The 20,163-nt window shown below is 38.6% G+C and overlaps 3 protein-coding genes across 5 annotated transcripts; 1 reads left to right on the plus strand and 2 right to left on the minus strand.

Annotated features, from left to right (window-relative positions):
* Window positions 1–271: 271 nt before the first annotated feature.
* Window positions 272–2,017, minus strand: LOC122077136 (eukaryotic translation initiation factor 3 subunit L-like). The gene is made up of 2 exons (XM_042642951.1): window positions 1,224–2,017; window positions 272–645 (listed from the first exon to the last, which is right to left on the minus strand). The coding sequence occupies exons 1-2, from the start codon at window positions 1,773–1,775 to the stop codon at window positions 295–297; spliced, it is 903 nt and encodes a 300-aa protein (XP_042498885.1). The 5' UTR covers window positions 1,776–2,017; the 3' UTR covers window positions 272–294.
* A 4,868-nt stretch (window positions 2,018–6,885) lies between these two features.
* On the plus strand, window positions 6,886–15,927 carry LOC122075959 (SNF2 domain-containing protein CLASSY 1-like). 3 transcript variants are annotated; one of them, XM_042641191.1, is made up of 6 exons: window positions 6,886–7,116; window positions 7,631–7,753; window positions 8,134–8,375; window positions 10,398–12,104; window positions 13,209–13,367; window positions 13,797–15,927. In XM_042641191.1, the coding sequence occupies exons 2-6, from the start codon at window positions 7,705–7,707 to the stop codon at window positions 15,753–15,755; spliced, it is 4,116 nt and encodes a 1,371-aa protein (XP_042497125.1). In that variant the 5' UTR covers window positions 6,886–7,116; window positions 7,631–7,704; the 3' UTR covers window positions 15,756–15,927. The 3 variants fall into 3 exon arrangements, with proteins under 3 accessions (XP_042497125.1, XP_042497127.1, XP_042497128.1); XM_042641193.1 differs by having other exon boundaries at window positions 7,637–7,753; XM_042641194.1 differs by lacking the exon at window positions 6,886–7,116 and adding an exon at window positions 7,166–7,407.
* Window positions 15,928–16,022: 95 nt separating this feature from the next.
* Window positions 16,023–20,163, minus strand: LOC122075961 (homeobox-leucine zipper protein GLABRA 2-like). Its single transcript, XM_042641195.1, has 11 exons — window positions 19,907–20,163; window positions 19,534–19,808; window positions 19,021–19,138; window positions 18,718–18,912; window positions 18,250–18,630; window positions 17,943–18,044; window positions 17,509–17,712; window positions 17,215–17,389; window positions 16,845–17,116; window positions 16,658–16,744; window positions 16,023–16,551 (listed from the first exon to the last, which is right to left on the minus strand). The coding sequence occupies exons 1-11, from the start codon at window positions 19,985–19,987 to the stop codon at window positions 16,171–16,173; spliced, it is 2,271 nt and encodes a 756-aa protein (XP_042497129.1). The 5' UTR covers window positions 19,988–20,163; the 3' UTR covers window positions 16,023–16,170.

Genomic DNA, 20,163 nt, shown 5'->3' on the forward strand with positions numbered 1-20,163 from the left:
ATGACATTGTTAATAGCATAAAGGCCCCTCCGGTATCCTCCATGATCCCACAATTTTCTTCTTCCAATTTTTCCCCCCAATAAGAATGATTTAACATGGTACTATTTGTAGCTTTTGAATATCAAAAAACTTAAAACTATATCAAAATAGAATCAGGAACAAAACTGAGCATCACAACTTAGACCACGAGGAGATCATGGGGAAACAAAAGATGATCATCTTTTATTAAAATAAATGAAGAGAATGAGAAATCCAAATTTCAAGGAAGAAATGGGCATAAAGCAAGTAAGTGCATCAGAGAGAGGCGACATACCTTCGCAACATAAGGTTGGCAAACCCATAATGGTATATGGTAGTTATGTGGCTTCCAATAACACTGGTGTATACACCTGATTGACTGATGTCAATGGGTTGCAAACACTTGAGACCAGTGTGATAATCACCAAGAAGACAATGAACCCGCAGCAAACCCACCATGCTGAAATAACCCAACACCTTCAAAACATTGCTTCCGCCATTGTAATCATAACCATCAGTAGCAGTGAACTGCTCCAACCCTTCTTTCTCCTGTTCCAAGATCTGGATGATCATGGATTTCTCCACGAGGGCTTGCAAATAGTTTAGCACACCATACACATTCCAAGCCTGTAAAAAATACCAATCACAATGGAAAGGGATTATAAATGTATAATAGTCGACCTTCGTGAACTTTAGAAATCTGGCAAAGCATAATACATGAAACCATATAAAGTGCCCCCAAAGCATCCATCTGTAAATAGTGACAACTGATTCTCATTCAGTGTTGGAATAACATGAGTTTTAAGCCATCCATAAAATGTCAATGAGATATTGACGGAAAGGGTAGACAGACGTACCTCAGAAGTAAGTCAACAAGTAGCATAAGTGGTGTCCAAAAAAAAAAACCTCACAATGGATAACACTTCAATAACTAATTCATAAATGGTTAGGAAAGGAATTTTTGACATACTTGCAAAGAGACTCAACCCAGAAATATTATCGGGTCCATCCATCAAGCAGAAAAAGAATTCCACATAATAAAGGGAAAATTATCTACCCAAATGACCAAACTAGAACTTCCAATCAAACAAATAACTCAATGTATCATTACCCATGCTACTTAAGAGAAGATTTACAGAAGTGCAGATCCAGACAAAAACTAAAACCCTTTCTTCATGTAAGATTTAATTACTAAAGACTGGTACCTGATCGTACTGCCTAAGAAGTGTAATCTCCTGCTCAGTTTTGCTCTTCATCTTGGCTCGGTACTGGCAAAAAGACTGGAACTGATAAACAAACTCATCGACCATATCCCACAACCATTGATTCGGCAACTGCATGTTCACCACACCATGCAACACAACCTGGAACAAACTACAGTAATTATCCCAGGAATCAATTCTCTGCCTCAGCGTGGGCGATAACCTCGCGTAGAGATGCCGAAACCACATCTCCCTGTACAACAAACAGAAGACATGGTCGTTATCGACGTAGGGGGCGACCGCATCCACTGAAGGCCAAGGACTCTCCTTGAACATCCGATCGCTAAGCTTCTGAAATGAACCCTCGTACATCTGATGAATCTCATAAACGTTCTTCTCCCTAATGTGCCTGTAAAGATGAACCACAAAGGTCTTCACCGAATCCGGAACGAAGTTAGGGTCGTAACCTTGGTCCTGTCCCTGCTGCTCCTGCCTGTGACCTCCACCATTGTCGTCGTACCCGGCCGCATCGTCATAGTCGTAAGAGGCCGCCATGATTGCTCCACAAACTGTAATCGGCAGAAAAAAGGATTTAACCTGCAAAATTTGCAGAAACAAAAGAAGAGGAACTTCGGCTTCAGGAGAAGATTAGGGATTACGGTTTTGACGAAAGGGTTTCGTCAGTAGGGTTCAACCACCTATCTAGGGTTTTTGTTTGGTTTTCGAAGCAGAGATCAGAAATAACGATGAAGCCTCAGAGCCGGAGAGAGAATGGGAGTCTCACACAGGATTGTAGATAATCTTAACCGTTAAAAAAGATATTAATAATCGAGTGGAAAGTACTGATCTGATGAAAAGGTAGACCCATCACATGAAGGGTATTGATCCATACGTAACGGCACGAGGGGTTCATGTCTAAGCCGGCTTGAGCTAGCCCGACCAAGCTTGGCCTGATTCTTACCAAGCCCGATATAGAAAATAACCAAAGAAAGAAAACCTCAATAAATTACGAGTATGAGCCAAAACTTTTCTTTTATCTTTTGGGGAGATCCCGGCTTCGTCTCTCTTTCAGCACCTCATTCCATCGGTAAGGCAACACACACCGTCGACCATGCATGGGCAGACGTGGGGGAATGAGATTCAAGAATATAGACTTGAGAGTCTTGTGTTGATCACCTTCATTTGTTTGTTTGTGCAATAAGGACTCTCTAATATTATTTTTATCTTTATATTTAAAATGTCACTACCATTGCAGGTGTACTTTATGCATATTGGTGTGCTAATTTTTTCACTGAAAGGTCATTTATATCAAGAAGAAAAAGGTAAAAAATATACAAGTTGGGGCCTAAGTGACACTAGAGACATTACAAGAATGTGAAGGGATGAAAATCTAGGATTACTTTCCCACTTTTGGCATCAGCAGGAAAGAGATCCACTGCTCCACCAGAAAAACAAAATCAATGAAACCGAAATCTGGCTCTTTTCTTTGCATCCGCTCTAATCTCGGTTAGAATAGAATTAGGAAGAGATGAAAAAACCGACGAGACACCACTTTTCGTTGCACCATTAGCCAAATAATCAATTATTGGGTTCACTTATCTGAAGCAATGAATCAGCTTCCATTGAATTTCTTCAAGGTAAGGTTACCGGTATCTCCAGAGTTGGGATATAGACCATGGGATGGAATATCTATAGACTGCCATTGTGACAGTCGTAAAGTCCGTTTTAATCCATAGCTTCTGAATAACCAATTGTTTCACATACATAATACTGTGCACTAGCCCTTCAAATACAATCTCATAATTGTTTACAATGCCAAGGAATTCCAAAGGAGAACACAATTCTTGTGTCTGAATTTCAAATAACACCACCTGCACCAGCTCGCCTTGGGTTTCCAAGAGAGCACCCGTCAATGTTAAGCTTCAGCCATGTGTTTGAAGGAGCACACCAAATAATCTTTAGAATTCTGGAGGCTTTTGGGGGATATAAATTCGCACCCAAATATCTGGCCATTGACTCAGCCGCCCAAAAAAACCTCTACACTTTAGCATGGGAAAAAAGCCCTTTAATGGATATTAGAATTTTTTGAATGACTAGACTAGCTCTTATTATTTTCATATCTTCTAGCATTCTGTTGCATCCAAAGAAATTTTGGAATTAATATAACCCCAGCCAGCCATATCTGCTTCAAGGGAACATACTTATTTTTCCTTTTCCACCATCCTACTAGACCCTCGATCGAAGTTTGAGGAACCCTAACTATGTTAAACAAAGAAGTAAAATTTGATCAGATTATCTTTGCAAAGTTGCACTCCAGAAAGAGGTGAAGAAGAGACTCAAAGGAGTTGTAATAGAGATCACATATCGAGGACAGGGTAAGTACATTTAGTGGTGACCACATCATTAGTTGACAGTTTTCCATATATTAGTTTCCACCCAAAGAGAAATTGACGAGGTAGAAGACCCGATTTCCACACTATAGAGAACCATGAGACTTTGGAACTTTTTTTCCTTATCTCTTCCCAGGCAAAGCTGATCATGAAAGTACCTGACAATGAGGGATTCCAGCAACGTTTATCATCAACTTGATATAGCGGTATAGGTATAGCCCTAACTTTAGACTAGCTCTCAATGCCTCTGAGTGAACGTGAGGTAAAACCCAAGAGAAGTTCTGAATAAAATCTTTCATTGGTTTCTCTCTGGGGAACAAAGACACATTTGTTCCTATCATGTCCTCAATTGGTTGATCTTCCAACCATTTGTCTTTCCAAAGTCTAATTTTACTCCCATTACCAACAATCCACCTTTCTTTAGAGGCAATAAAATCCCACATCTTCTTTATGTTAGGCCATATCGAAGAAGTTGTAAGGTCTCCTTAGCATTCCCGTATTGATAAACGATTCAATCTTGAGAATGTGAAATGCAAACCATTATGTTTTGTTAAAACAACAAAACAACTAAGCAAAAGAAAATATTTTAATAGAAAATAGTCTCAAGCATCTATCAAGTCTCAAACGCATCTAACAAGTCAGTAAGTAATGCTTATAGTAGGGATTTTCTTCTTCTCCCCCCTCCCCCAAAATAATGTGTTATAATATTGAAAAATATATATTTAATATGCCATAGTATAAGCAAAAATTACATTTTTTATCAATATACGTTCTACTTAGTGCGTTAGATTAATTTAATCGGCATTCCAAACAATGAGCAAGCTACCTCTAGAATTACTTGCAAGCTTATAGCATTCAATCTTTGAATCAAATGAGATACTAATGATATTTTGCAACCACTTTATTTAATCTTTAAATGGGTTAATCGGATTGGTTTTGATGGTTTAAACGGTTTGGTTTTCACGGTTCTAATTAAGTTTGAAACCAACGGGTTAAACGGCTCAGTTCAGTTTCAACCCGTTTAGCTAATTGGCCTGAAACTTGAAACCAGAATCGAACCATTTATTAAACGGTTTTTTGATTTCGATAAATGGTTTCGGTTTCAAATTCACGTCCTTAGCCTCATTCCTAGTGACTTCGATAGCCAAGGTGATGTGCATTGCATTCCCTTGTATGTGTTCCCGAGCCCAAAGTGAGTAACACAAGCTCCGAAGTCTTTTTGACCCAAATAGGGAAGTTGGGGTTTCGGCTATTTATTCAGTGTAACTCCCCAATGGCCCGATGGAAATAGGATCAATCAGGTTTAGATGAAAGGTGAGAAGACCCCCTACGATCCCCATGAAACAATCCTTGGAAATTAGGCCTGAGATGGCGAAGCCCTATGAAGTTGTTGAACTTTTGGGGCTGGTCACAAGTAGGAGCCCACGAGTGACTTTGGGGTCCAAATTGGCCTCCGTTCACCCCATCGGATGGACACAGTCTCCAACCAATGACTTGCATCTTATGGGTTTGTTGTATTCTGTTGTATTTTCAATTTTGACACTTTTGGGGGGGAAATCCTGTGGAACCCCATGCATACTTTTGACACATTTTAACATCCGTTTACCCTTGTAACTAGGATAGAGACAATCACAACTCAATGAGACCTAGCAGGGTTTGATTCGGGTATCCAAACTCAGGAATTTCACTAGCCTGGTCAACAGACAAGGTGAGTGGTGGTCTAACTTTCTTTTGGAGTGTTTTGACCTTTTAGAATTGTATGTATGCCATGCAATCATGTTTTATAAATTACATCACATGTATGCTATATTTGAATTGTATAACATGTTTTATTAAATTTGGTTTGTATATTTGATTTGATTGTGTGAAAGGGATTCAGTGTGGCTGAGGGGGATTCTGGTATCGTGAGCGCCATGTGAATGTTTGCATCATGCATTGGGTGTCATTAGAGTTACCTATGGCTATGGTTATGCAGTGTCGCCGATGGTAATTCCAGTACCGTGTACACCATAGTCATACTTGGAAATGTGTGCGAGGTGTGGCCGATGGTAATTCTGGTACTTCGTATCCTATATTACATTGTATACATGTTAGTTAGGCTTGGACATAGATGCAATGTGATTGATGGTGATTCCGGTATCGTATATTATACTACTTGTATCACTATAGAAGGCATGTAGCATATTGTGGTTGGGTCTCATTCCCTATGCCATAATTCATTGCCAACAAGGGGTGAGGTGTTGGATAACTAAACAATGGTATGTTCAATGAACCATTCCGAAATGCCCCTTGTATGGTACGATGCGATTATTGTCAGATGTGAAAACTAGTCCAGTGTGATCGATGGTAATTCCGATGACGTGATTACTAGGAGGGGGTTATCAGGGGTTTTTTGGGTGATTGATTGTCACATTCTGATATTGACAGACTCCTAATCACGACTAAAGTTTGTATTGCTAGGTGACCGGTATGTGATTTTTTGGACTAAAGATACAACCTAATGCATCGTAGTGACATGAACCTGAGTTAGTTGTATGTCAGGTGACTGAAGTAAAATGAATTTTAATATTTTACTTGGATTAAAACATGTAAGAATACATGGATGGACAATTACTCAAGTCTGGTGTGAAGCAAAGGAATTAAAACAATTCTTTTTCAAGCCAACAACCACACTTCTTGACCTTTGAAAGATCCCCATTTTTTAGATTTGTATAATTCTCTCTCTCTCTCTCTCTCTCTCTCTCATATTTTTCCAGCTCTGGCCTAGCGATGACATGATTTTTTTCTTTCGTCAAAACCATTAGCTTTTGTAAATATCACCAAACATTACCCATTTCCATCACTGACAAGGATATTGATGTAATTTCATCCATGCAGTAATGACTTAAAAAAAAAAAAAAAAAAAAAACCCAAATTGTTACCAAAAGAGGAAATTATAAGGCAATATGAAAAATCGAGTTCTGAACCATCAGATTCAAACTCAATTCAATTCCACCCATTTATCTGACCTATGTTGATTCCAATCTAACTGCTGTAATCGTCGATAGACCTGCCCGAGCCCCGAGGACAGTCTTATTTTGGCCTTTTCCTCCTTCTGGTCACGTCTCCACTATCCCCTGAGCTGCAAATAGATACTCTTCGTTCATCACCAACCATCTCAGTTTTTTTAAAATATGACCAAACTACCCTTCTTCTTAGCTTTAATTGATCTGCTGGTACATCTCACACCGTCAGTCACTCACTACTGAGTACTGACAGAGTACTGTTGGGCTTATGCGAGAGAGCAATTACACAGAGAATAAAATAAACAAAACAATTGGATGGAAATATTCGAAAGCCGAGAATGTAGGGAAAAAGAAAACATTACTTCTTTCCACGCACAGCAGACAGCTCTGTCTCTCTTGGATAGAGAGGTTTTATTGAGACAACAACAAGAACAGCTTCAGGGAGGGTAAAGCAGAGTTCTTTGGCCTCTGCACTTTAATGGGTTTTCTGAAACTTGTCTGGTAATTGCATTGTTTCTTTCCTTCTTACCTTCTTTATTTCTGTGTGTGAAGCTTCAGGACTTCAATTCCTGCTATTCTCTTTCATGTCTTCTCTTGTACTCTGCTCTTCTAGGGTGGAAATCAGGAAATTACTTCAGTGTTTAAGCTTGCATGAACTGTTTACCCTATAAAATTAAACTTTCCCTTTTTCCTGGTAAACAACAATGCATGCGTGTCTCAAAAATTCTTCTTCTAACATTAGTTTTTGTCATATTGATGTGGAAACAACATGGTTTTGAAAAGGGTAGCAAGGTATGTGAAGTTTCCTAATTTATAGAGTTTTTGGCAAATTTCCTAATTTAGTGAGGACCCTTAATTTTTGTTGATCAGCTCTTCTTCGGCAACTTGTTTATACCTTGTAACTCTGCATGCATGAGTATAATAATATTTGGTTTCTTCTGGATTTCTAATTCATGGTTTTGCATAGTTGCTGGTTTCTAATCCCTGATGATTCTTTGTGTCAATTTGTCTCTAGATACAGTACTAAGTGTATGGTTTTCCTGCACTATTGGGCTTGTTAGAGAGCTCCATCTTGATCAGTGAACAGCCATGGCAAAGAGACATTTGTATCGGAATAGACATCCATTTGATATACACCGTAAGCATTACTTTTGATTGCTATGAACTTGATTTTTTTTCCCCCTATTTGGCATAGTCAACACTTACTCTGTTAAAATGACTCCAGAGGAGAGGAGTACACTTCTTGGTTAAGCAGATTAACAGAATTTGGAAGAGGTTAAATCATCATTAGTTTGAAATGGTCTGATATCAATCTGAACTTGGACTGATCATTTTTTTTTTTTTTGGGTTTTGCTATTAAAATTTTGTAATGTATAGAATACTATATTCTGAACCGTAAGATCAAATATTAATTTCAAGTCTCTTGAAGAATTAATTCCTTTGTTTATATACAAGGAATTCTTTGTCAGCAAATTATTATTGCCTAACATTGTTATTTATAATTATATTGTCTCACAGCTTTCGAGGCATTTTCTCATGGTTCATGGAGGACTATAGAGCATATCAGAATTCGGGATGGGACAGTTGCCATGCGTTTTGAAACTCCTGGATTTGAGATGGATGAGGAAGTCTATAATGGCACTGTACGCGTACGATCTCGAAAAGCAATCTTATCTGATTGCGATTGTTTCTTGAGGGCTGGGATAGATGTATGTGTACTTTTGACAGATCCAACCAAGGACAAAAAATTTCCACAATCGGTATGTATTGGTCTGATTAACTTAAGAGGAACAGTTTGTATGCTTTGGAATATATATGGCCACTGAGTTGTTGTTCCATTTAATTGGATCTCACTGTATTGTTCTTTATGTTGAGTTTCTTGCATTTTTTCTATGGAGCTACTGTTCCATACATGTAATGACATCTCAAAAGATTCTACTCTTGGTCCACTTTTTCCTTTTCTTTATCACACATTCAGTTTCTCATTTCCATATTGAAATCATTTAATCACAAAATCGATTTGATGTTTCTTTACCTTCCCTTGCAAGTTCCATTACTGTTGTTTTGACCACCAATAACCCTGGGAAGTATTTTGGCACTCCTCTTAGTAGGAAAGTCAAAATGTTTCTGCTGGTATATTCCTAAATGACATGCAAAGTGATTCCTTAGAGTCTTCTTTGTTTATCTGTTGTTGTTCTTTTTATTTTACATTAGGGTACTCCAAATTATTTTGGACAAAAAACAACATGAGATCCTCCATTGGTTAAGGATATCCCAGCCACTCGAATTATGACCATGGTTTAAAGTATCTCCGATACGATACAATATGATACACCTCCGATATGTATTATGACACACAAAAAATGGCATTTAAAGATTTTCTCATACACGTTACAAAACTGGAAAGTACTTGAAAAGCCTTCATCATTTAGCATATCTACCAATTGTTCTCAAAAGGTAAGCAATAGAGGATCCGGGTTACATGGAACTAACTATCAAACTTATATCTGAATATCAAATTGAGTTCAATAATGTTTATGGAGAATGGAGATAGTAACAACCCCACCCCACCTCGGAAAAAAAAAAATGAATAGTGTTGTAACTTCTCTCTTATCTCCTATGATTACTTCCCTTTTTTTTTTTTTTTTTTCTTTGATAGGTAAATATGATATATTAGAAGAAAAGGAAAAGAAATAAAAATAATGTACATGAAAAGGTAACCCCTAACACCCTCCCTTAGACAGGCCTAAGAGGAGGGGAGGAGCCCCTAGCAAACGGGGGCATATCCCAGAAGACCAGCTCCAAAACATTCATAACTTTCAGCAAATTAAGTACACCTGAAATAAATTGTATGCTCCATGTCTTGTGTTATAAACTGCGAGAGCTCATCTGTGAAGTCTCGAGGATGGAAGATAATTTTCCCCACCCCAATATCCAAAGAAGCTAGATAATCAACTGGCCTAATCACCTCCCTCCATAGATGTCTAATCTCCTTGCGCTCTAATTGAGATAGAAGATGCAAGAGTTTACTCTTCAATATTTGCACTCGCCAGGGGTCCCCTACTTTAGAATCTGATGCCTCTCTCAATGCAAATAGAAATCCCTCTAGAAATAGAGTACATGTGAAGCACTGAAAAATAAGTCCCTCTACCAGCAAAAGCCACAATTGGCTCTCTATTAGCAAGGGAGTGCTAATTTTTCACGTGGAGGGGGAGAAATACACACAAAGACAACAACTATTTTGATCCCTTAAGCAATATTTATAGAACTATTCACATGATATAAAAATAATTTTGAAATTTTTTGAAAAAATAAGTATATAAGACCAAGTCCCTGAATCATATTTTTTGTGGAATTCCAATCCTGTACCCATATAAAATAGGTGAAATAATATAAGCCTTAATGCAACTTAGTTTATTTGATTACTTTTAGTAAAAAAAATGTGCATCCATTGTTGATGGATTGGTATTTAGAGGACATCACAAGATTTTTTTCTTAGTGAAACTTTAAAAATACAAAACTGCTGTGAACCAAATTGAATAATGAACAATGTCATGCTTGCAAGTAGAATAAAAGTGTAACACGTTTTAGCAACCAAGTGAAACAGAAAGGTAATTTCCCAAGATATTCGTCACACCACCCATTTTGAATACGGACATATGATAATTTTTTCTATACTGTCTGCTTGGTTGTCAGATTCATTCTGCAGAATATTGGTTTATCTTGCCAGCGCTCATTTTCATTTTTCAAGCTTGCCTACTACAGATCTTTTCCCTGTGTAGGTCCGGATTGATGCTAGAATAAATTCAATTGAGAGGAGGCCACATGAACCACAATGCACCTGCCGGTTTAATGTAACCTTCCATACAACACATCGTCGGAATGGAAAACTTTGTAAGGGGATCAGGGATGTGGGAATTGATGATATTGCAATAATACAACGACTGCAGAGAAAACCTTGTGAAGATGGGTATCACCGATGGAGCTATTCTCAGGACTGCCCTTCTGCAGTTGAATCTAAATTGTTCCGGGGTCAATTCTCTTCAGATATTTCATGGCTACTTGTTACCTCCATTTGGAAGGGACTAAAATTTGATTTAAGATCAGTGCAGAGCAAGATTGTCTATCAAATTTTGTATGGTGATGATCATGATGTGTGTTCTTCAGATACTGCCAACAATGTAGCCATAAATTTCCAAATGGACAATGGAATTATTAGACCATTTACCAGGACTTTTATTCCTGTAGATACATTTGTTTCAGGTAGTTCCATTGAGGCTTGTCCTGTTCATGATCTGCAGGAAGATGACTCATTGCAGCTTTATGATCCCATGGAGTTGCGGCGTTCCAAACGCAGAAATGTTCAACCTGAGCGTTTTGTAAGTTACAGAGGGTTTTCAAAACCAAAGCCTTCTATTGTTGAGACAGAGGAAGACAAGATAAACGGATGGAAAGAGAACAGAACATTGTCCATAATATTGCATCAGGCAGATAATGTCCATTTGATGCATAGTGAGTCTTTCAGACGGTCTATTGGTGGTGAAATGATAATTGAAGATTGCAATGGTGAAAATATGATAGAAGATAGTGCAGGTGAAAATTTTGTTGAATATAGTATGTGTGAAAATATGGTTGAAGATAGTGAGGTTTACTACAGGAAGAAGTCCCCAGTGAATCAAAGCAACGTCAAATCAAGAGACTTTATGTCAGGTGCAGATACTAGAATGAAAAATAAAATATTGCTTCTTGAGAATCATGAGATGGATGGAGGTACTGCTGCTCCTTATGGTAGACCCAAAGCAGACAACGGCTTGTTTTCAGGAGATTCACACTTTTCATTCCCAGTTTACGCATCACGGAAAAACAAGAGAAAATTGAAGTCTCCCATCAGCAACTGTACTGTTTCCACCCCAAGAGTTTCCTCCGATATTCCTCTTACATCTGAAAGTGTTTCTCTGTTGCATCCACAGGATTATCCCCCAATTCAGATTATTGGAAACCCCCAAAAAATGGTTTCTTGGGTTTTTTCTGAGCATAGTCATAGGCATGGATCATCTGTAATGGGAGAAAAAACTCTATTGCGGAAAAGATTCGAGGAAATGCAAGAAAAAAGATGCAGAAAAATGGAAGTAACATGGAAGGTGAAAGGTTCAAATAAGAAGCATCTAAGAAGAGTAAGTAACCTATTCTGCTCAAAAAGAGATAGGTCTGGTGAAACAAGAACTAGGAGAAATGCCTTCTTAAGTACAAGTGAGTACAAGAAAATGATAGACAGGTTTATGAAGAACATAGAGTCTGAGATCAAGAGAGAACACCCACATGCTGCTGCTCAGTGGGAAGCAATGCGGGGAATGAATTGTTCAAACCAAAGATGGCGTGACAAATGCACACCTGTTCTTAATGATCAGACAGAAAACTCAGAGCTTGAACTTTTGTGGAAAGAAATGGAGTTTTCAATGGCAACAGTTAATTTTATTGGAGACAGTCAGGTTCATATCTTCTAAAATATTTTGAATTGTTGCTTTCGTGGTTGATGTAATACTCGGTTTTTTCTTTTGGTCTTTGGATAACCTAACCAGCTGGCTGGTGGCCCATAGGCAGGGGGTGGGGAGGAGGGATATATATAGATATAGGTGGTAAGGAATGGAGAGTCAACCATAAGACCTACTTGGTCTTACACCAAAGGCTGCCACCACTGAGCTACAAGCTCATTCCCATGTAACAGTTGGTTGATTAGTACTGACATCTACTCTGTTCTTTTGTAAGTGCCTCGTACATGATTAGCAACTAAACATTTGCATGGAATCTTATATAACATTATGAGGTTCAATAACCCACTTCTTTCTCACTTATCTTTCAGACATTATATGACCTCCGTGTTCTGCATTAGTTAGTCATCTTTTAGGTGGCAAACATAAGAGTATTAGATTGTATTAGTACCTTCTTAATAATTTTACTTGTTCTTTTCTTTTAATCATGTAAAAATTTCCGAGTTGACATATTCTCCGTGACCAAATCTAACATGGTACTTGTTTTGCAATTTTGACATTATAAACTGTATACAACATTTTATTAACCAACCTGTGTCCTAGAAATTTATTGAAGTGACATTTATAGTGCTCACTCTTTGTTTTGAGAGAATTTTCCAACTAACGGTACTGATACATTCTGTTTATTCTCTTCAAACGTCTGCAATTCCATTTCCAAAGGATATCAGATTTATTAACTTGGAGGCTCCTTCTGCTACACATCCCTCCCAAAATAAATAAAATTATCCGTGGGTGCACAGAAGCAAGGATTTTATCTTTTCTCCATCTTTCAGTTTACTCTCCCACGTAATTTTATTTCATCTCAGTCAGAATGCACTTTTCTTTCCTAAATGCAAATTTTATGTCAGCTCAAGAAGGCTTTATATGCAGAAGGGCATGCAGTTAAGTTGGGAGTGGGAGGGGGTTAGGGCATGTAGTGTCCAGTTTTAGATTTCCTAAGGAAAAAAACTGAAATTTAAATATGATGTCTTGAACCTGAATTCAAGCAAGTTTACCTCAATTCTATATGTTTCATCTGATTCATTATGATTGAACAATTTTCAGGGATCAAGGCTGGATACCTGTGATGAGGTTGCCAAGAAGTCAAGCAAAGATTATGGCCATTCGTGCCACCATGAATTTAAGATGGATGAAGAAGTTGGACTTGTATGCAAATTATGCAGCTTTGTGAGCACTGAAATAAGAGATGTTTCACTGCCATTTGTAAGTCGAGTTAGCAACTCAAGCAGAAGTATTTCCTTCTACTAGTAATTTAAGGTGCCACAGGGTAGACCATGGAGACCTTTCTTATATGATGTACCAACATTCATTCCAAGCAGTGCTGGCGCACATGTGGGGAAGGTAGAATTGATCCCCGCTAAAAGATCTGGCTAAAAGACAACGAGATTGAATTATAGAAGCTTTTCCTTTTCAGGTGTTATTCCTGTACTTTTGGACAGTTGAAAAAGAAGTTGCATTAGGGTGTAAAAAGAAAAAAAAAAGTTGTCATTTTTTGCCGAAGATCTAGGTTGGGAACATCAAAGAGTTCCATCCTGCTCTAGCCGGATGACCACCCAATGGGGCTGCTACTTAGAGGCTTCCTTGAAATATATAGTTGATTTGTGTTTGCTAATGTTTCATTGCTCTTTGCAGTTTCAAAATACAGGTTGGATTGCAAAGAAGTATCTTCATGATGAAGAATTGAGGTGGGCCACTGCTGGACATGAGGGTCAAGATATTTTTGGCAATCCTGGTTCTTCAGAGGAAATACCATTATCAAAAAGGAGTGACAATGTTTGGGCCATGATACCAGAATTGAGAATGAAGTTACACTCCCACCAAAAGAAAGCTTTTGAATTTCTATGGAAGAACATTGTCGGGTCTTTGATACCTGCTGAGATGGAACAATGTTCCAAAAGAACAGGTGGTTGTGTAATCTCACACTCTCCAGGAGCTGGAAAAACTCTGGTTATAATTGCATTCCTCGAAAGCTACTTGAAAATGTTCCCTGGAAAACGACCATTAATCCTTGCTCCAAAGACCACTCTATACACCTGGTACAAAGAAATGAAGAAGTGGGATGTATCATTTCCAGTTTACCAAATCCATGTTCGGGCAAACTTCAGGCACGGGATTCTTAATCATGAAGTGGAAGAGCCTGTGGGTGATCGCAGACCCAACCTATTTGATCAGCATGTTATGGACTGCCTAGAGAAAATTCAAAAATGGCATGAACACCCAAGTATTTTGCTCATGGGATACACCTCCTTTCTAACATTGACACGAGATGGATCAAAGTACGAACACAGGAGGTATATTGGTAGAATCTTGAAACGAAGCCCAGGAATTCTTGTTCTTGATGAAGGCCACAACCCAAGGAGTACTAAATCAAGGTTAAGAAAAGCTCTAATGAAAGTGAAGACGGATTTGAGAATTTTGCTTTCAGGGACACTGTTTCAGAATAATTTCAGTGAGTATTTCAATACTCTCTGCTTGGCTAGACCAGTCTTTGTCTATGAGGTGTTAAGGAAACTGAACCCAAACACAAAATATCGGAAGGAGAGGAAATGCTACAATTCAATGGAGACATTGGCTAGAAGATTTTTCACAGAGAAGATTGCAAAAAAAATAAAATCAAAATTGGTGGAAGAAAGAAGGCGTGGCCTGAGCAGGTTGAGGAAAATTACAAAAGGGTTTATAGATGTATATGAAGGTGGAGTTCAAGACTCACTCCCAGGATTACAAAGTTACACACTTTTGATGAAATCGACAGTCATCCAACAAGATCTTCAAACTAGACTACAAAACCAAAAAGTTGCATACAAAGGATATCCTCTAGAACTGGAATTGTTGATTACTCTTGGGTCCATACATCCTTGGCTTATCACAACTGTGGCATGTGCTGATAAATACTTCACCATGGAGGAACTACAAGACCTTAAGAAACATAGACTTGATCTGAAGAAAGGGTCGAAGGTTAGATTTGTTGTGAGCCTTGTGCAGAAGTGTATCATGAAGATGGAGAAGGTTCTGATCTTTGCCCATAACATTGCACCCATAAGCCTATTTGTTGAAATATTTGAGATGATCTTTGGCTGGCAGATGGGAGAGGAAATACTGGTCCTTCAAGGTGATCAAGAATTATATGAACGTGCAAGGGTTATGGATAAATTTGAAGAATCAGATGGGCCTTCAAGAGTACTTCTTGCTTCAATCACAGCATGTGCCGAAGGCATTAGTTTGACTGCTGCTTCACGGGTTGTCTTGTTGGATTCAGAATGGAACCCATCCAAGACGAAGCAAGCAATTGCACGGGCATTCAGGCCTGGTCAGGAGAGGATAGTCTATGTCTACCAGCTTTTGGCGTCAGGGTCACTGGAAGAAGAAAAGTATGGTAAGACCACATGGAAGGAATGGGTCTCAAGTATGATTTTTAGTGAGGCTATTGTGGATGATTCTTCTCACAAGCAGGTTGAGAACATCGATGACGACGTTCTGAGGGAGATAGTGGAGGATGATCAAGCCGAATTGTTCCACACGATAATGAAGCACGATAAGCTTTCAAATGGTTTGGATAGAGGGAAAGCAGCTGAAATTTTTCTAGGCAAGTAAACTTGGTTCTTATGTAGTTTTTGTGTTTTGTTGGATCAACCACTTGGTTTGTTTGGAAAAGATACAATCACAAAATCAGTCGGTCGTTTAAGAAATGCTGAATGAGACTCGGGCATGGAGATCCTTTGAAGAGTTTGAATATACATAGATTACTCTTCTAGTCTTGATTTCATTATAGGGTTCCCTTTGGTTCAAATTCTATATACAATTCAAGCATCAAAAGTTTTTAATCCATTGTTGAAATCACCCAACCATCACAAAAATAGCTGTCACACTTAAAAATAAATATGTTGAAAGAAAGAAAGAATAAATGTGTCACTTGTACAATTAATTTTTTCTTGAACTATGTTACAAAAGATAAAAACAACTATCAATCTTCAGACTGCTAGTATGCAACAAAATATAAAAACAACTATCATTCTTCACACTGCAAGCTTGTCTTAATATTCTGCAATGTGCATGAAATAAGAGTAGTAACAGTTTCTACCGACTCCATAGTTAGTTTGGCTGTAGGTGAGCTCTTATTTGCTAGGATTTGAAATGCTATAGTGAGCAAAGATCCCCCTTCCATTGTCTTCTCCTCTGGCTTAGAAGTGATCACTAGAGGCCTTGTCTCAAGCCCATCTGGAAGAATTGAAAAACCTGAAGGCAATATAGCAATGCTGCTCGAGTCGCAACCTGTCATCACTGATTGCATCCCTGTAATGTCTACTGGAGCATAGACAACCATTGATTCAAAAGCATTTGTGCAACTATCTTGGAGTATCCACATACTATTCTCTTTTGATTTTGTCGCCTGAATTCAACAAGCTCATATATATTAGACACAGTTTAGCATTTAGCAAATCATGTAGATGTAGATAATTAATCCTAGGATATATGTCAGTAGTTATTGAACTCACTTGAAGGGTCACTGCATTACCGCGGTCCTGTCCTTTGGCCAAGTTTGCTATTGATTGAGCTGGACCTCCAGTTGACATGATGTCCCACTGAGATTAATTCAACAAGGTTAGTTAATTTGATTGATAAGTAGGAAGTGAAGATCATATAACTTAAGAAGAGGGGAGGGGATAAATTAAGCAGTCTCACCTCGTTTCGTCTAGTTTCATCTCTTAAAAAATCAAATAGGACATGAGGAGATACAGACAAACAAACAGAAGAAACTGCACATAAGATCACCCCTAGAGGTTCTGCTGGGTCATTCAAGTTCTTCCTAGAAGCAACTCTTATGTCATCTCCTCCCTTTGTTGAGATCTTGGTCCATGTGTGAAAGCTGGATGCACCCAATGAACGACAAAAGCTACATGTCATTCTCTGTGCTAACTTCAAAATGCTTTTCCTCCCAGCTAGAGTAGCAATGCCTAGGTTCAAGAAAGCATAAAAATTTGAATTTTATCCAACTTAAAGATTCAGACATATTCAAAGTGATAATTTGAGGTGAAGAAATTGGAACTTATACCAATTGAATCCTTAGTGGGAACATTAGTAGCCATGAAGAAAACAAGCCTTTCACATTGAAGTTGCAGAGTTGCCATCCAATGTTTTGCACCAAATGCTAGGCCACTATTAACAATGGAACGAAACATGGTATGAACTGTACTCTTTTGACATTCTAGATGCTCTACCCAGATCACCTGGAAGGAAAACATTTCATGTATTAAAGACTAATTAAGACTGAATTGATGTGAAATCCTGGATGAAGTCCATGGATAAATAGCATTAAATTTGCATATTTGTATGATCATGTACGTACCTTGCAGTGACCATTAGTGTTGTCTTCAATGATGCAACCAGATGGGCGTTTTCTACATTTGGGTGCATCCATATTTTCTTCAACTTTGTCAATAGATACATCAACTATGGCCCAACGCTCAGCAGTAAATTGTTTGCAATACCTAATGAAATATACCTCTCTTCTTGTCACCATGGGTGTGAGCATTTGCAGCTCCGCAAACATCTGATATCGATAAACTGACGCCAAGGTGAGAAAATTTTCGAAGGTAGAAAATAAATTAATCCAACAATACCCATCTAGATGTAGAGGTTATCTATTCCAAGGTTTTAAAAACCGGATGCGAATTGGTGGAATCGGCCTATTCAACTCGGTGCCGATTCCATTAACACCAATTCCTTGTGCTCTGTGTATGTGTGTGTTGGGCACAGAGAGAGAGGGATAAGGTTACCCACCAGTTGTACAGCACCATTTCTGTTTGCACCTTCACCATTGCAAATAACATCAACATTAGCTGCCTTGGAGATCATGCAGGGAAACATTTCCTTCCATTGATTCTACAAAAACGACATCAACTAGTGAGAACATTGGAATGGATCAAAAGGTACTTGCAGTTCAATTTGCTGATGAATCTATCTTTGCTATGAAAAATTTGGAAACTACCCATCTAGCCCAGCCATTACTGAGTCCCTAAAAGGGTCTTTCAAAAACTCAATACAGGAGGAAATGGAGAGTAACAATGGAGAAATTTGAAAATCTTACCACATCCATAAAAGCTTGAACAAGCCTAGGAAGCTCTACAAAGACGACACCGGTCTCTCTCGAGGCCTCAATCGATGGCCTCACCCGTCCATTGCTTGGATTCTCAACAGAGAAAGCCCGAACATATTCATCATAATTGAGTATCTCGCGACCAGTTTCAACACTCCTGATCCATAATGGTTCACCGGCAGTAGCCATTTTGGTGACCTCTTCCATGGCTTGGTTCACAATCTCCAAAATTCTAGACTTCTCAAGCCCAAAAATTCCTGTATAGTAGTCTAAGGAGCTCCTGTTCTCTTGGTCATTTCCTGCCGAACATGATGAGCTAGGCGATGCCGTCCCTGGTGGATATTTCCCAACGGTTGTTCTTAACTTTTCTACCTACAAATTGAGATTAAATACAAGTTTCTTCAACTGTAATAAGATAATTAAAATCATAATTCAAAACTAGATTCGGTATCTGCAAACCTCTGCTTTCAGTCTTGCATTTTCGATTCGTAATTGCTGTTCTTCAGTGGTTATCGTTGCATCTCTGCTAGAGGTAGCGAAACCACAATTAGGACAGATAGCCTTCTTAATTGTCTCTCTCATGGCTCGATTCTCTTCCCTGAGTTTGTCTATTTCAGATTTCAGTAGAGAATTCTCGTGTCGTTCCTGGATAGCCTGCAACACCCTTAACCAGTCACCATTACAAGAAGAGGAATAGATGAAATCCTCAATGCCAAGGAATTGGGTTCCTAGAGAGAGAGAGAGAGAGAGATACTAACACACCTTGATTTGAGTTCTACGGTTTTGAAACCAGAATTTGACTTGCCTAGGAGCAAGACCTAATTGCTTGCTCAGTTGCTGCCTTTGTTTCTCATCTGGATGGGGTGATTCCTTAAATAGACTGCAATTACAAATGCAATGAACAGATTAAGAATGTTAATTATACATTACCTTTGAATCTTCATAAAAAGCTTTTCAATTCTCCTTATTAACATCTTCAAAACCAGATTATACTCCAAAACATATTCAAATTTTCAGTTCATGAACAAAAGGAAATTAAAAATCAAGGAATGTAATCTAAGAACTATTGACAATGACTATATGACTTTCTACCCAAAAAAAAAAAAGACTATATGACTCGGAAAAATGAGTTGACTCAGTTGATGATTTCTTGATATCTGGGGGGCCCTGATTTCTGACTCTGTGTCAAATCGATTAAAAACAGAGAGAATTGAAGTTGAATTCTTGAGAGAGAGAGAGAGAGAGAGAGAGAGAGAGAGAGAGGAAGAAACTAACGCTTCCATTTCTCTGATTTGGTCAGCCGTGTGCCTATGGTACTTCTTCCTCTTCTTCTTCTTCTGCTTGTCATCATCATCAGCATCATCGTCCTGTAGTGCATCTGCATCTCCATCATCATCAGATCTTCCAGGACCAGTATTCTCACTGCTAATCTCCAGCATCTCATCTCGGCCGCCACCACCACCGCCACCACAGCTCTCTTCATCTCCTTCCTCCACGTCTGGACTCCTCACCACCGACGCTGGAGTACCGGCATCTCGGAATCCACCAGCCTTGAAGAGCACAGAGCCAAAGAAACAAAATTTAGAAAATCAAAAAGAGAACACTAACTTAATAATTAATTGGAGTTTGTTTCAGAGAGAATGCTTACGAGAGTGAGAGAGAGTGCAGGAGAAGCGAAGAAATCTTTGGTTCGAGAAGAAGGATGGTTGTTCGACATGTCCAAAACCATGGCAGTTAAGAGTTGTGGATGACGAAGGGACTGTTTTAAGGAGCATCAATGGCTATACTGCTACTTCCTAGAGAGAGAAAGAGAGAGGAGAGAGGTCGTGGGGTACATGATAGATTTAAGGACATAAAACAAAGGAATTCAGAGTTTCTATCCCTTTTTTTAGAGAGAGAAAGAAG

The sequence above is a fragment of the Macadamia integrifolia genome, chromosome 4 (genome assembly GCF_013358625.1).
Source record: "Macadamia integrifolia cultivar HAES 741 chromosome 4, SCU_Mint_v3, whole genome shotgun sequence".
Classification (NCBI taxonomy): Eukaryota; Viridiplantae; Streptophyta; class Magnoliopsida; order Proteales; family Proteaceae; genus Macadamia; species Macadamia integrifolia.